This window comes from Saccoglossus kowalevskii, chromosome 11 (assembly GCF_978046115.1).
Source record: "Saccoglossus kowalevskii chromosome 11, keSacKowa6.1, whole genome shotgun sequence".
Taxonomy (NCBI): domain Eukaryota; kingdom Metazoa; phylum Hemichordata; class Enteropneusta; family Harrimaniidae; genus Saccoglossus; species Saccoglossus kowalevskii.
Window position 1 is genome coordinate 18,409,469 of NC_140651.1, and position 18,123 is coordinate 18,427,591.

The 18,123-nt window shown below is 35.9% G+C and overlaps 2 protein-coding genes across 3 annotated transcripts in view; both read left to right on the top strand.

Annotated features, from left to right (window-relative positions):
* The first annotated feature begins 19 nt into the window (after positions 1-19).
* On the top strand, positions 20-2,285 carry LOC100371864 (uncharacterized). Its single transcript, XM_002733607.4, has 2 exons — positions 20-190; positions 557-2,285. Exons 1-2 carry the CDS (start codon positions 107-109, stop codon positions 1,511-1,513), a joined length of 1,041 nt encoding a protein of 346 aa, XP_002733653.2. The 5' UTR covers positions 20-106; the 3' UTR covers positions 1,514-2,285.
* Positions 2,286-4,384: 2,099 nt separating this feature from the next.
* LOC100372015 (uncharacterized) overlaps positions 4,385-18,123 on the top strand; it is a 54,883-nt gene continuing 41,144 nt past the window's right edge. For both annotated transcript variants that reach the window (XM_085504969.1, XM_085504970.1), the window contains exon 1: positions 4,385-4,781. In XM_085504969.1, the coding sequence (XP_085361095.1) occupies positions 4,511-4,781 (271 nt within the window). In that variant the 5' untranslated portion in view covers positions 4,385-4,510. The remainder of the gene's footprint in view (positions 4,782-18,123) is intronic.

Here is an 18,123-nt window from a genome sequence, read left to right on the forward strand (position 1 = left end):
TAGACTCCTATATAAGGACAAGAGTTTTAACATGTGCGTCACTGATCTGGACGCAGTCGACGCTATATACCTTTATTGTTGATTTCACCGTTCTCATCACATCAACATGTCTGAACCCCGTGATCCAAATCTCTGGCAGTTGTTTATAAATGGGGTTGAAGGGAAGACGGTAACTGTGGATATCCATAAGGTAATCATGTGTATATATTGGGGCGGAAAACCCGGAACCAGGTGTCTCTAAATTCTGCCCGTACTCGATTTCAGTGTCCACGGTAAATTGAATTATTCTGGGTTCGCATGAGTTTTGATTCTCTGCTCACCTGGTTCCCTAGTCTATAGAATTCTTCTAACCCTTAGTATGGTAGGCAATCCAATCCTGGGTAACATTCAATGATTTGTATCTATATATACATGTTTTATGTGACAATTTGAATACGCCCCTTCTAATTCAGATTTATGATATGAGCACCCCACCCGAACACCCCCATAGTCCTCTCTCCGAACTCTAATACTAAATAAACAGTGTGTACTGACATAGAACACGGGCTCTTTTCAGGATGCAACTGTGGATGACCTTCTTAGGAAAATCAAGGACAAGAACAGACTACCTGTTGAAGAACAACGAGTGGTGTATGGGTCAAAACAACTACAAGCAGGCCAAGGCAAGCACCTGTACGATTATTATATAGAAAACAACTCAACGCTGTTTGTTGTTCAACGTCTACGGGGTGGGTCGACCGAAGAGCATGCCAAGCAGTTGGACGAAGACGTAGAGCTTACAGATGCGCCGGACATGATTACTTGGGATGATGATCCAGAAAACAAGCGAGCCAAGATGCCATGCGGCCATGCAATCGGGCCAGAATCTCTTACTGCATTTTGTAGAAGCCTGTTGACTAGTGGGAAATTCCGTTTTCTGTGCCCCTACGTTAGCAACGATTACACGTCGTACTGTAATGAGGAGTGGGCGTACGTGGACGTCAGGCGATTGGCGGTCCTCACCCCCGCAGAGAAAAAGGAATTTGAAACTAAGATAGCTACAAACTTCCTTCGCAAAGCTCAGGGAATCCAAGAATGTCCACAATGCAAGACGCTTTGTGAGCGCATTGACAAAAAGAATTTACGCTGTATATGCGCCATATGCACTCATAAACGCAGCAAAACGTTCGAATTCTGCTGGTTTTGTTTGCATGAATGGAAGACTAAAGGCAGCATTTCCAACTGCGGCAATAGCAGCTGCAGTGGTGAAGACCCGCGTCTGAAGATTCTCCGTACATGCCCCAAGAAGACCATCGTGGGCGTCCCCAATTGTCCTTCTCGTCGTGCTTGTCCTTCATGTGGCATGCTGATTGAACACGACAAAGCCTGTAAGCATATGGTATGCTTCTGTGGGAAGAAATTCTGCTTCATCTGTCTGACAAAACCTGATGCTAAAGGTAGTTACCAGTGTGGATCGTACAACACTAAGTGTACTATTGCTGCCATCCAGACAAAGATACCTGGCTCAGATTAGAGTGACACTCACCAGCGAGCAGTACATTACTCGGACTTCACAGTCATCTGGGGTGACCCACACTCTTCACATCTATTGTATTCAGGACAACGCATTAGACTACCTAGGATTCGAATCAGCTATCGGATTTTTTTGGGGGTGTTGAAATTGATAAGCAAAAGATAATAGGAAATATTGGGGGATACGAATTCAAAAATGTCGTCATGCTGATGTACCGGACTTTACATCTCCCAGATAACAAATGGACAACCACCGACAGTCACGTAATCCTGATTACATATCACCTGACAGCGGTAATAATGCATTGATTAGTTCTATCCCCTGTGGGTGGATCGAACATATTATGATCCTTTTTAATACTTTTTAAAAGGTACTTACCATTAGCCGGGTTCTTTTATATCATGGGAAATTGTAAGTTTACGAAAACTGTTTTAAAGGTACTTACCATTAGCCGAGTTCTTTTTTTATCATAGGAAATTGCAAGTTTTTGCAAATTCACAATTTGTTAACAAGCAATTTTGCAAGAACATACATATGTGATCTCGTATAGTAAGGATAACTATGGTTTTGTATAAATGTATTGTGGTCGGCGAGACTCGTTTTCTTGATAAAGCCGTCTCCCAATCAATTGTATGTTTTTGGAAGCCCCGATGAATTGATTGTTTGAATTACTTCGTAAACTCAAATATGTGGGTGTCTACTTTGAGTTATGCATTTACACGAAAACCTGTACTTACATTATCAATGAAATACATGTATATTAGAACAACAACACGTTTTTTTGTATTTTGTGACGCCATTGTTAAGCAGGCATAACGCATGCGTACATAGATCAATGTTGATCGTTAGTCTACAAATACGCACGTTCTACCCTCTTACATGAACTAGAGATTTTCCAAATCCAACGTATTCCATAACTGTGCGATTCATTGCGTAATCATAGTTTCGTTTGCAATCAGTTGTTGAAATTCACAAAATTGACGAAAACATAAATGAATGGTCGTAATTTGGCAAGAGCACCTCCGACTTGAATTTATGTGCAAATAAAGTTTTGGACCTGACACGCCCATGTCACGTTCCCTTTTCCATAACATTTGTTAAATATCATATGACATGATAAATATTTGATGTCGGTTTCGTTTGAGCATGATTTAAAAATCAAACAAATTCCGGGAGTGACGATATTTATCTTCTAGTTTTACTACTAGTTAACAAATGCTTCTTTTTTTCGAGTATGTGTGTCAAACACTAGCACCATAAAACGTGCGTGGGTAAACGAAAGCTCAGGCCGCTGAAGAATTTTCACGGTGTTCTGAGACGACCGCAAATTGCAGGCATTCTACATTTCTTTTGCATACGCCCTCTATCGAGAGTAACAGCGCCTCATCGTGCGAGGGCGCACATCATCTTAAAATATGTATGGGAAATAGAAGAGTGCATGAAAAAAAATAAATCAATAGACAAACAATCACATGTACGGTTTTATTAGTCTGAAATAATAAAAATTACATATTTTATTTTCCCACAAAAATATGACGCTACACCTATACACCATAAACCTTAGAAAGAAATGTTTCAATGTTTCTAGATGCCAAATTCATCAGTTATATGCATTAATAGGAGAAAACGTTGCAGTGGGAGTTGACAGTCCCTGATTACTATAAGTCTGAGGTTTACATCGAGTGCGATTTTGGACGACGCATTTGTAAATTTCAATTCTGTATATATTTTATTATAACGCCAGTCATCTAAACACACTATTAAAACAGTCATTGTATTGCAATTTCCGGTGGCGTTTGAGTGAATTTATGTCAATTCGCTAACATAAACAAGCGATCACGAATTCGATACGTAACGGACCTTATAGCGGAAGTTTGCTCCTTTCGACCATATGACGCATTCTCATATATTGGTGATCAACATTTTAAAAATCGACTTGAAACCGATCCTATTTGCCTGGAAAGGTGATATTTAATTCCGTTTCCCGTGACTATATTCTACTTTGCTGTATAACAGGCTCATCCACAGACAGAATGATATGATACGGCAAGTTGTGAAGAGCTGGGGCGTTTCATTAATCGTAAACATTTCATTTGAGAAGGTCGTATATCAGGATGGCGCTGGGATTTCATCTAAAATTATGTAATACAAGATGGGTCCTTTCAGATTTGGCATAACGCCTAGATAGTCGGTGAACCATTTGCAACCACATAAATTCTTGAATAGACAATAGAAAAGGGTTGTAGTAACTTGATATGTACGCTCACAACAGCCGTGTACATACGTTCTCAAAACCTGTTCCCCATTCATTAACATGGCTGCCACTTTATGTGTACAACGCATTCACTTTTTAAAGCAAAAGTCCTGTTTTGAAGTCGGTTGTTTAATTCTGATACGTTTTCCGCAAAGTTGTTCTCTTCCGAGAACACTGACTCCCACTCAACAAATAAAAACCGCCCACAGTTGGTTCATTGTACGCTTCAAATGAGTGGACCGCTCAATGACAGTCAAAGTGTATCATTGAGGGTGTTCTTGTTTTTTGCATGTGCAGGTTGATTGGTTGTTTACTTATGTAAATTTATGCAAATCGTAAGTTTTAATAAATGGCTTGTTTTCCATTCACACGCTTTGTTGGGGAGCGGTTAAACTTAGCAGTTACACTTGCTGCCAGCCTCCCTTCAATATCAAAGACTTCAAAATTATTACATCATGATTCTGGGAAAATATTTTTCATAGATGATTCTAGAAATATATTTTTAACATTATGATATGCTTAAAAATTAACAAAACATATCTAGATGGAAATAGTCACATAATTGTAAGAAATCTGTTACGGTTAAACGGGAGGACTTCCGGTAACGGTAAGAGCGGGGCCGGTTGGCGCTATGTGGTCATAGCACAAAATGGCGTCGGTCGCGTACATGGAAGTGTTGAAACTCAGGTGCGCTGTTTTAATTGAAAATCGCAAATGATCGTGTCGTTCCACGTATATTCACGATGCCGTTCGTTAAAAGGAAAGTATTGCCGGTCGCTTTGAGCAAGAAACCGCTGGACAAGTCAATAAGCAATGAGCTAGAAGCCGTGACCAATAACACACTGTGTGGAGTTCTGCATCAGCTCTCCAGTCTATCAAAACATGCGGTTGCGATATTTGATGATATTACAAGTGAGGCTAAATTAATCCAACACCGATCTGCCCGACTACATTCGCGAGTGACAAATTTAGAAGATCTTGTCAAGTGTATGGACGCAAAATCTGTGAAAGTTCGTAAGTATTTTTTAAAAATTTACGCGATCTATTGATCGCAAAATACCGCAATCTGTTCCCGCAGTGCATTTAAAAAACGGACACCTCAGGTCAGCCTTTGAAATTTCACAATAAAAGAATTACCGATTTCAAATGTACTCTACAACAACATTAAATATTGAAAAAAAATATCCACGTCTTTTGGGATTGGGTTTGATTTAATTGGTGGCTTACATCATGAAAATATTTCATATTTGCGATGAGTAACTTTCGTTTTTATTATCAACTTTTAAAACATAGAACACATGCCTTTATGTACGTACAATATATCGCTTCTTCGTGTCCGTGAAAAGTAATCGTAGAGTTATTTACACTAATAATAGCTGACATTTATTTTGAGTTGCTTAAAATAACACATGTAGGCAGTCGAGCACACAGTCCAAACTCTGTATTTTTAACGCCCCAATTCACATCCAATTAAATGATAATGTTCCACGAATAAAACTATAAAAGGCATTGTGACAACCCAGGAAGTCTTGTGCACGTGTCATAGGAAAAGCTGGTAGCGATTAATTGCTTTTTCAACAACAAAACTATTGTTTTAATTTCCCATATAACTGATAATTAAAATACTGGACAGCCAATAATAGTAGGTTTAGGGTTAAACTAGATGAACTGGATCGTATAGCTGGCAGATCTCATCTGTTGTGATTTAAAATAAGACAGGGTTGACCTGTTGATGCTGATAGACCATACCTAGTCAGTTCTACAGTTTTGAGACCATGCAGGCAAGTGAGTGCAGTCAGCCACAATAAGCAACGAGTCTTGCCTGTGAGGACTTCATAGAAGACTTCGTATGTACTGTGGCACAATGGAACTGTTAACAAACGCAGTCACTGCTTGTTTTGATATGCTGTGCTGGTGGCTGTCAGCGGCAGCTCACTGGCCTATGACATTACAGCTAAACAGACGAATCAATGTAGTCACTGTTGCAAAGCATGAATGTGACACTGACAATGCTGTCTGTATATGTAGTTTTTACCCCCTGATGTTCCTAATGTCTATGTCTAATAAAACCACAACATCCACTGGTGGAACTAAAAATACTGGTGAACTTTAAACTATTTTTGAGTGTTTTTAATCGAGCGAGGAGATATAAGATCGTATTGTAGTAATTTAGATGTTATGATATTGCAATACACATGCAAGTACAAAAAAAAATTATTTATAATAATGGCCAGTATTATAATTGTGGCTGGTATATGGTTTTAATTTCACTGAGATGAAAACAATGTATTGTATGGTTCACTTGTCTTTAGTTTAATTCCTTTTTCAATGTGCAAAGTTGTACAAAGTTAAGAGGAAGTTGGCTTGAGAATATTGTTCTATTACGGTAAATCACGTAGTTGGAAAGTTTGAAAAAAAATGACGAAAATACTAACAAATGCTCATTATATCTGCGGAATGTTCTACAAGCTTTTTTCTTTTTATTTTCTTCTATAAACATAGAAATATATATTAATTTCTACGAGCTATCAGCAAAATGAATAAAAATAAAACCTAGCTATAATGATTAAAATTCTTAGGGAGAGGCTTGGCTTGATTGCATATGAATATCGCGCTACATTGTATTTTCAAAATAGGAGTAAATTTTGAGGTTGGTTTGTGAACTTTTTAATATTTATGTCTGAAATTTACTTGTGTAATGTCTGACCTTGTGTTCACCTTCATCAAATGTTTCCATATCCTTACACCCTGGTTTCCAGTGCGCATGTCTTGCGAATACCATATGTTTGCCAGCAAAATATAATTGATAATTCTAGGATGTTTCAATCTCTCTGCATGCATCATAAGGACAGGCCAAAAAATACAACCTGGTGATATTGGTAAAAAAAGCATTTCCTTTAATAATTAAATTCATAATTATATAAGGCTTGCCATGAACAGAATTCTCTACAAAATTATATTGAGAATTCTCTGAGATTTCTCAGAATGGTAATATGTGTAGGCATGCTAGCTACATTGTACTGTAAAAGGATTAATTATTCACTGGGTTTTAATTTTGCTTATTTCGCTGGCTAAAAAATGAACTAAATTAAAACCAAGTGAATATGTAAAATTTAGCATAGAACACATTATCTAAATGATGAAACTGTGAATTTAAAACCCACTGAATATGCCTGAAATGGTAAATCAGCGAAATTTAAAGCCAGTGAAAATGGTCATTTTACAGTGATAAATATGTGGGCATGTATTGTTTCTACAGTTTAGAAATTCTGAGACAATTACCCATCTAAGTGGAACTTAAGAAGACATTGAGTATTTTATTCCCTATATAGTGGTGATTGTGTACTCAAATTTTCAATCTGAAAACTGGTTTGAATAAAATTTTACATAATTTATAAATTGTGATTTTTTTTTTCATATTTTTGGGCGACACTTTGTCTCTTGACAGCAAAAAACATGGGAAATGTCTCATGTCAGAGAACTTGCTGCATTTTACATACATTTTCCTTTTTTTTTTCTATAAATTTAGAAATATAAGAATTTCTATCCAGTGATAATTTCTATTATCTAGCGAGGAGTAAATCGTATGAACTATTAGACCAACCATATCAGAATATAATCTAAACTCATATTAATCAGACATAGTGAGATCAGTAAATGTTTCATGCCTACAACAAATTCTTTAGATACTTAAATAGTTGGTACAAAGGGCATTGTATGGTCCACCCTTTGGGAAAAAGTCCTGAATATTGACCTTGACCAAGACATTTGTCTTGAGACCACTTAACTGTGAGTGAACATAAATTACTGGTACATTAAGTTTTTCTAATCAAAGGAGAGGAAAACTGTCTTGGAGTAGCAATCGTAAGTGGCCTACATTTGCACAAAGTATGGAAACCAGGAACCCAATATGATTAGGAGTGGGGCAAGTGGTTGTTCTTTTTTAACAAAAATTCTTCTTTTCTTGTTCGAGTGTGTTTATATGCAGTACAATAGCCGAGTCCTGTCTTGCCTTTGTTTGAATGCCCACTGTAGTGTCGGTAATTTCTATTGTCCGCATAAAACCTGCCGTTCCCATATTTAAGTTTGCAAACTTGATATATCCTAGCGGAGTTGCTTTCTTAATTTCATTTCATTGATTTGATAAAACACATAAAAAAATGTAATTAATTTAATGGTATATTTTGAAAGAATTATAAATTGTTCCAAATTTTACTGTAAATGAAACCTTATTGTACTATTAATACAATTGTAATGCCCTATTCAAGGTACAGTAGTCTACTTTGCAAAATTTACCAGTATATGTGGGATGTTTTGAATTCATACAGTCTGCTAAAACTTGTACAGTCATTACAGTAACAAAATATATTATAACATGGTAAATTCCCATGAAAAATCCAAAAATGATTTAACTATCACTGACAGATGGCAGGCTACTTTCTTTATTGTATCTTGTTTCTGTTAGGCCTTCTTTTAGAGAAACATTTGAATTTTAAGGTGACCTTACTTTTGATTTATCAGGGTCCCTTCGGATGTGTGTTAAACAGTTCAGTGAATATCACCTTGAAGATCAGTCAGTCATATTTAATGTGCAACTGAACTGTTTGGTCTAATCTCTTTCTTCAACATAACTGTACTAATTGGGCCTTGTACTTGCATTAATTACTTAAAGTCATATTGGTTATTTAGCTTATCTCTATGTACTTGACCACTTTGTTAGTCCTGGTGGGTTGGTTGAATCACACTTGTTACAATGTTTGTTAGTTTGGATTACTTTATCTGGAAGTCTTGAAGACACAATACTCATAGATGGAAGCAATGTCACTTTAAAATAATATGGTAATCTGATCCTAAGACTAACTTTGGGCTCATACAAATGTAGCATTAGTTTATATTATTCACAGAGATTGTTTATGATTCTTGTAGTTCCTACTGCATGTGGTTTATATCTGTTGCAGATATTTGCAAACGACAATAATTTTTATAAATAAGGCCTATGTGAGCTACATGTACACATTCATTGACTTTATAGACTATATGGTAATTTACAGTGTTCACATCCTTGCTACTAATTTGCATATTATAAGCTTACCCCTTACCTAAAAGATAATCCTAATAAACATGCTAACAGCTGTAATACTGATCTAGTCCATGGCATGACAGGATAGTTCATTTCTCACTGCTGCCATTAGTCTATTAACCAATCAGCAGTTGGTAGGAAGCGGTGGATAAGTGGTACACATGATTGCTACTAAATTTTCACGTTGGCTTCACTCAATAATATATTCATAACTGTGTCTCCTCCCCTGCTTGGTTTTGTCATTCAAGTGATATACTAAAAAGAGTTTAAAAAGTGGCATTTTCTTTGGCAACAGCTTGGGAGAATAGCCATCTGGATGAAGGAAACCAATAAATTTTCTTTTCTCATCCACATGCAAGAAGTGCATTCTGAATACTGTATTTAGTGAGACAAATTTTTGCAAAATTCACGAAACTGTTTTTCATGAATGCGCTAAAATCTCCAAATTCTGAAAATGCATGCAATAGCGAAAATCAAGCAATGTAGTAAAGTCTCTCATATGTTTGAGTAGCTATGAGGAGAAATCCATGCATTGATTTTTTTTCTTTCTGTATATTAATCTAATAGACCTTAAGTATGTCCTTATAATTTTATTTTTTCATGGAAATTTGAGATGAAATTCCTGTTGACACTGTGGACATGTGTGGAAGACATTATTATCACATACTTTGCTAAATGATGGGTATACTTAGCAGTTAATCTTGGAGTATTAATGTTTACTTTACTTTTGAACCCAAAGTCAACTTTTGTCGCCTTTGACAAAAAAAACACATGTTTCCCATATTCGTCTGTCAAAAATTGTGATTAATGCCTGTAATTAGGAATTATGTTCATTTTTGTCCAAATTTAGAAAAAAAATTCTCGAAAAATGTTGTTCAAAAGGTTAATTCAAGTCATTACATTCTTCTCCTGGTTGAGTCATTGCATTTTGTTTATTTTTTTTTCCCAAAAGTATATTTTATACTTTAAAGCAGGAGAGTTGTCACCTGTGCATGCGACAATAACAACACACGCGACAATAACACACGCTAAAAACGCAAAAGTTTATGGGTAGCCGCTTGTTTGTAAACAATGACACCCTATGGCCATCTGACGCATGCGCAGGTGATGACTCCTATTAAAAAAATGTAGCAGTATTTCATGTTCATGTTTTTCTAGTTTTTACATGCTACATCGTAACTGTCTACTCACAGTCGAAGTGCATCTTATTTATTCGTGTGTCAAGTAGATTTTGCAGAATTAACATAAAAAAAAATTTAAATAGGTAAAGTACAGTTGTTGTACAGTTGTCTTGTTCAATAATGGTTTTCTGTATACAATGTAAGTAAAGTAAACTGTTGACATAAACATGTACTTCCTAACTGCTGCTTTAAACCGTTATTTTCAGTGAAATAAAAGCTAATAATAAAAATATTTCCTTGTTTTTATACTTTTTTCATTATGTATCTTTTAAACCTATTGTTAATGAGGAATAGGCTTATAGGACAATTGAGAAAGGTGGTCAACAGATGTTTTTTTTTATGAATTCATGTATTATTTTTAGTATACATGTATATATAAGGAGAAAGCTTTTGTTGCATGGCCGTATATGTGAGGCTTTCATGTTTAAAATGCATAAAAACCCCATTAATTAATTTTACTATTGGTGTTGCCTTGAAGGACACAACATTGTGCTATATTGGTTTATGCTCTTTATAGTAATTATTTTAATAGGGGTACTTGATTTATGGTGGTGACCCATGCTTTAACCCTGTGTCTACCAGTATGTATGAGGACAGACTAAATTGGCCATCATTTTGTTTTATGATGTGTAGTCTTATTGCAGACACAGAGTCTGCAGCAAAGGCAGATGGTGGAACTAGTCATGTGTGGTAGGTAGACTGGCAATCGGTTTAAATTAAAAAAAAAAATTAAATATCAGAATTAAAATAACTCATGGTAATTATGCATGTTATTTATTATTTACCCACTTCCTTCTTTGCAAATGCAGTTTCCTGTGTTAGTGCTGTCTAAATTTAATAACAATTATATTAGGTCGTTTTCAAAGCAAATTACTGAAAAAAAAAGTGGCCACTTTTATTTTGAAAAAATCATGTTCAATTCAATTATGCCATGGGGCTAAAAGCTAATGACAATACCTTGCCAGGAATATATCAGCATTGACCTTATTTGTATTGGCAAATTCCATCAATGAATTTTTAGTTTGTATTTCTACTCCCACTCGGAATGACGCACATACACATATGGTGGCATTCAGAATAAAACATTGCAGGATAAAATGTTTCTCTCCAGTGGCCAAAGAATGTGATACAAGTTACATGTAACCAAGTATACCAGTAAAAAAAATACTTGAGTTATACTATCACTGCTTTGTTTATTTTCTTTATATTCTTTTGGGAGAAATTGTTTGTGCAGCTCTAAGACACCTTCAGATCCAACCACTGTTCCCTTTAACTTTTTTGAATTCTGAGAATACTGTGAAAATTTGCCCATTTTCCCCTTGAAATGTTTTTTCTGCATACAAAATGCATGGAAAGTTTCTCAAAAGACAAAATTTCACTGAGAAACTACAATTGAATCTGAGAAAATTGAGCGAAAATAAGGCTTAGAGGGAACACTGGATCCAACCCATGCTTGTGTATCATTGTTCACATTTCAAGCAACATTATCCTTGTCCTTGTCCTTGTTGCACCATGAGGTTTTGGTCCCTATTGATTTGGATTGATAATTATGCATATACCCAATGGTCATATTCATTTCTATTTCTAAACTTTATCTGTACACAATAACACAAGTTTCTAAACAGTTAACAAAGTAATATTTTATTAATGTAGTAGTTATTAAACCTGGTGGGTTACTAGTATATCATTTACTTTATTAACTCACCAAGGTCTGAACAGTACTACAGTTTGCTGATTTGCACATAATTGATTATAGAGATAAGCTAAAATCAAGGTTCCCGATCGCTATGGCAATGACCAGCAGATTGCAGTCTTTATTCTGTTTACCTTGGGCAGATAATAGTAATGTTGCAACCTGACAAAAGTGCTGCTTCCCTGTTAAGGACAATTCAAAGTGTACTACAAATTGAAAATTAAATGTTCCTGTTTGTAGGTATCTCTCAATCAAAACAAAACAAACTTTTTTGCTTTTTTTTTTTAAATTCGGATTTCTTTGTTTGTACAACATGCACATAATAACCCATGTTGATATGGTTTGCAATTCAATGTTCTTGAAAGTAGTCGGGGAATTAGTTTTCAACTTTGCTTACCTACATTTGTATGTACGGAATGTCCATGTGTATAACCTCCAGCAAAGTAATAAATGGCTACTGTAAAATAATTTATTTTCGCTTGGAATTAATTTTCGCTAAAGGAATGATTCAGTGAAAATAAAATCCAGTGAATATACCTTTTTTCCTATATTTTACATTAAACTTGACAAAAATCCGTGAAAATAAATGCCATACAAAACACCCAAAAAGTCATTTCAGCGAAAATAAAGTATTCAACAGTATTATGCAAATATGGTAAAACACATAACTCTGTACATTAAATTCACACCTAATTCATCTTGTCAGTGTTCACACTTCTGATAACAGTTTGGCACAAACAATTAATTAAATTGAAGGCTATCTGAACACATGCTCAAAAGTTGACAGTTAATCTACTTGTATTGCATATTTGATAGTTTATTGGACACACATGCTGTAAACCTTTTAATTTTTGCTGTTGGAAATATTCGCAATTTCTGTATTTAATGGTATTCGTGAAGACAAAATTTTAAGAAAGTCTTTGTGTTGTAGCCCCAGAGGAAGTTTCAGTGTTAGAAAATTTTGTGATTTTCAATGCATGAAGTTGTTTATAGTAGTTTAGTATTGATGGTTAAAAACTATTGATACCAAATCATTAAGTTTAAAAAATATATATATATTTCTCTGAATATATTTAATATTGCTTTAATGGATAGCCAGTCCATCGCGTAATATTAATTAAATAAGATGGACAGTTTTGGAGTGATTCTAGAAGCTACTGGATTCAGCTATTGCTTCGCTAGTCGCAAATGGCACATTTTATTTAGATTCAAAACATAGATTTTCTATGAAAATATCATCCTCTCTAAAGCATGTCATCACCCATCACAAATTTGAATTAAGAATAGGAAACATAATGCTTGATAGTGTGTAACCAGGAATCGAAATACCCTGGTGCACACTGCACTATGCACATAGATTATTAGCTAGTGTAAATAAACTCAAAATATAATGTGCACGCTGTGCATGTAGAAATAAAATTTTCTCATTATATTCACTAAGCCTAAATTTAAGTTCAACCAACATTGTGAAACAACTAAAAAAAAACAATTCTTTCGTGATCGCATCAATCGAGAACCCGTAAATTTTATTTAAACTTTAAAAGTAGTGCATTTCACAACATGTTAGTGCAGGTAAATTTCAAATTCAACAAGCACACTACGCATGCAGGGAAAAAATTCTATTTCAATCCCTGGTAACACACGTCAGTGCCCTACACAAATCTAACAATATTTTTGATTTTTCATTTAATTTATGAAGTGGCTCAACAAGTTGATAATTAGTTTAAAAAAAACAACCTAGTATTAGCGACGTACATGTAGTATTGTATATTATCACACCAAATATAAATTATTTGAAATGTGTAGGTTTTACAAAAAAAAAAAAAAAAACTGTTTTCATGATGGTAAATTTTCTCACTTAAAACACCAATACACACAGAATTAATTAGGTGCCGTACGCGAACGCCGGTTCGAGTCACGCACGCAGTACGTATTTACTATAATTAGACATAGTCTTTACCTTGCCGTTTATTCGGTGTTATTTGCTTACTAATACACACAGAATGACTGGCTGATTATTATCTTCCCTGCATTTACACAAGCCTTTCCGACCTGGAAATTGGAAAGTCAAACTTTTTTTTCTGCAGCTTCAAATAAACCTATTGCTGAGATGACAGTGTATAAAAAAACAAACGTTCTTCACCATTTTCAGACTCTGTCTTTGATTAACAGTGACTTCTGTTGGTTTGGCCCAACACTCACATGAAACTATGAACAAGTAACATTTTTTGCATTTGGATAGTTACAACAGACTCTTTGTTTTCACATCCTGTCTATTTTCTGTTGCTATTTCTGTTTTTGGTAATTGTAAAAATTGTCAGCTATTTCTGTCGAACAGAAACTTTGCCTGGGTAGCTTTTAGACCACATACTTGTATGTAGAGTATTATGGTGGAAAACAATACCCTGGCTAAGGTTGATGGTATGCAGAGTCTTGTTACAATCATGTAAAGGTCGTAATAGTTTATTGTAACATCAGAGGATGGCATCATGCTGATATCTGACAGGACATGTGGTCTACATCTCGGACAAAGTTACAGTTTAAAATCTAGGCTTTACTTATACGATTACCCTTGTATGATGCAGTGAAATCCGGCTATATAACTGAACACCAGAGAGACTGATATAGTGAAGCCTGTCTAAACTGAACACCAGAGAGACTGATATAGTGAAGCCTGTCTAAACTGAACACCAACAAGACTGATATATAAGTAAAGCCTGTCTAAACTGAACACCAGAGACTGATATAGTAAAACCTGACTAAACTGAACACCAAAGAAACTGATATATAGTGAAGCCTGTCTAAACTGAACAACAAAGAGACTGATATAGTGAAGCATATCTAAACTGAACACCAAAGAGACTGATATAGTGAAGCCTGTCTAAACTGAACACCAGAGACTGATTTAGTTAAACCTGTCTAAACTGAACACCAATACGACTGATATAGTGAAGCCTGTCCAAACTGAACGCCACAGACTGATATAGCAAAACCTGTCTAAACTGTACACCAAAGGGACTGACTGATATAGTGAAGCCTGTCTAAACTGAACAGCAAAGGACTTGATGTAGTGAAACCTGTCTAAACTGAACACCAACAGACCTGACTGATATAGTGAAGCCTGTCCAAACTGAACACCACAGACTGATATAGCAAAACCTGTCTAAACTGTACACCAAAGGGACTGACTGATATAGTGAAGCCTGTCTAAACTGAACAGCAAAGGACTTGATGTAGTGAAACCTGTCTAAACTGAACACCAACGGACCTGACTGATATAGTGAAGCCTGTCTAAACTGAACACCAAAGGACTTGATGTAGTGAAACCATGTCAAAACTAAATACCAAGGACCTGATACAGGTAAACCTCTCTAAAAAGATAGTATACTTACTAAATTTGAACATTTTAAATGAAATACACTGCTCTACGTTTGAATACCAAGCTGGTCATTAGTGAAGACTTCTCAATCAGACCATTACCCAAGTGATTCAACATGTTGAGTTGTCTGAGATTATTTAATGGTAATGTGACAATTTCTGACCCATCAGTCACAGTCCAGTGTGCCTGGCTCCAAACAGCCGCGACGCTTCGCACCAGTTTGACCTAATGTCTTTTTTGTTTTGTTACGTGGTGTTTTAGATATCGTTCACAGACATAGTTACTGTGTGTGTCGTTTCAGTTATTGTCCTGAACTCAACCACAACAACTTGTCGAATTACTCAGTTACAAGGGCTGCTGTGTTTTCGATTTCTGTCATTCTGTTTAAACTTTGGGAGTTGATCCTTTGTGACAACAGTTTGACGTATGCAATGAGTGAAAGCTTAGACTGTTATTGGTTGTATGGCTTGTGGTGTCTTTAACCTGCTTGTCATATGACACGTCCCTCAATGCAGTCTGTCAGTTACCGCTACCCACTTGTGTCCATAAACAGGCCTGAATAAAGCAACAACATCAACATATTGTCAATCCCGATATGTTGTGGTGTGTAAATTGATATAATAACACTTGTTATTAAATTATGTACTTTATTAATCAACTATGCTCTGTCTTCTTTAAGTCTAAGCCAATCAAAAATAAGCAGCTGGATCATTTCTATGATTTTGACAAGGGTGATTAAAACGGATTGTATGTTACACTTTTTAGTTATTTGTATTGTTGTTAATATCACATTAACCACGCCTTTACAATATTTTGAAATACAATGTAGCCCCTACAACAATAAATGGTTTCTAAATGTAGTCATTTGTTCATTCATACCAATCTGTCATGCTGTAATGTTTCCAATATTATGTGAAGGATTCTGTGGATTGAGGAGTAATGCATGTTTAAAGTTACTAATTTGAGTTTACCCAGCTGCTACCAACAGCTTCTACCAAGGAGTCTACCCACAAACCCAGTTTTTACCATGGGGTCTACCCACTAACACAGCTTCTGCAATGGAGTCTACCCACTAACCCAGCTTCTACCATAGAGTCTACCCACAAACCCAGTTTCTACCAAGGGGTCTACCCACTAACACAGCTTCTACCATAGGGACTACCCACTAACCCAACCTCTACTAAGGGGTCTACCCACTAACCCAGCCTCTAACAAGGGGTCTAACCACACACACATCTTCTACCAAGGGGTCTACACGCTAACACTGCTTCTACTAAGGGTTCTACCAACAAACCCAGTTTCTACCAAGGGGTCTACCCACTAAAACAGCTTCTACCATGGAGTCTACCCACTAACCCAGCATCTACCATAGAGTCTACCCACAAACCCAGTTTCTACCATGGGGTCTACCCACTAACACAGCTTCTGCAATGGAGTCTACCCACTAACCCAGCTTCTACCATAGAGTCTACCCACAAACCCAGTTTCTACCAAGGGGTCTACCCACTAACACAGTTTCTACCATAGGGACTACCCACTAACCCAACCTCTACTAAGGGGTCTACCCACTATCCCAGCTTCTAACAAGGGGTCTACCCACTAAGGCCTAAAATAAAAAAAAAAGTGGTGTGTTTCCGGTAACCCGACCCTACCTAAAAATACGTCCTGATCCTAATTTTTTTTTCAACATATATAAGATTTTAATTTATTACACAGTTTAAATTAAAAAAAACAAAAAAACTTGCTATTTGATGATGACGTCTCGTCTCGTCCCGACTTCCGATGGTGTTTGGAAATGTGTGGTCGATGATGCGTCTTTTAGCCAATCAGCGATCGCATACCACATCACGTGCCACCATTTTACCTATTTTTAGATTCCAAAATTGCCACCTCCAGTGCAAGTGGAATAAAATAATAATAAAATAATAAAATAAAAAATGTATGTTCAAAGTACAATGTTCGGACATCGAGGTCGTTTATTCCTCTAACAACTGAAACTTTTGAGGATTTAGAAGATTTGTACGCATGTACGGGACAATCGTTCTGTGAGTTTGCGTTAGCAGAGAACGAACGTGGGCCGTGAACAAAAATCGGAAACACGGACTCGATGTTCAAATCGCCCGTGCCGAGCGTTGTCAATTCATTTGAGACTAAATTTATAAAGTTCACTTGTGTCCCTGAGCCGGACAGCACGATGTGTTCGGGACTTGATAAATGCACAGAACCCGCATCGCCAGAGACGAAAAATCCATTCTAAGTACTGATGTCTGCTTCGACTAAGAAAAAGTCTCTACCATTGATCAAAACCTCAAAGTACGTGTATAAACTATGGCGCTCTTATAAATAACGTTCGGTATTTATTTTTTACCTGTATTCAGGAAATATAAACGAGTTACTTTTAATTTGTAACTGAATTTGACAATCCATTAAATTTTAATATAAAGTGCCTACAAATTATTTTGTCCAATTATAAGATTAAGTAGGCTTCGTTATTCCGGGAATTATTTGCAAACTTTATTTTAATGTAAAAACGGTGTGTTTTATAGCAATAAATGTTATAAATAGTCTTTTTTTAATTGATTTTATACAACTGTAAAAAATTAGAATAGCATAATTATATATTTTTTATATCCTAAAAACAACACACTTGCAAGTTGTAGGTCAATTTAATATTTGTTTACAGACGTGAAGAATGCAGCAGGTATACATTTTGTATCAAGGAAAGATGAGCTGCATGCACCAGTGAAGGGTATCTCCCATGCTGCACGAGACCCTATAAATAAATGAACATTGAACATGGAAACTTGAATAAAACTTGAACATCTTTGAAACTTGTCTTTTTTCACATTCTATTTAGTTGGCCTCAGTTGAACTAGATATCAACAATTGTCCTCAATGGCTGTTTTTGAATTCTGAGATCAACAAGATCCATTGAGTATGATACTTGATATCTTGGTGGTGTCATTAATTTGAAACTACAAATGTAACTAATATCAGTTGCCCATGTGAGCAATTTTGACCAA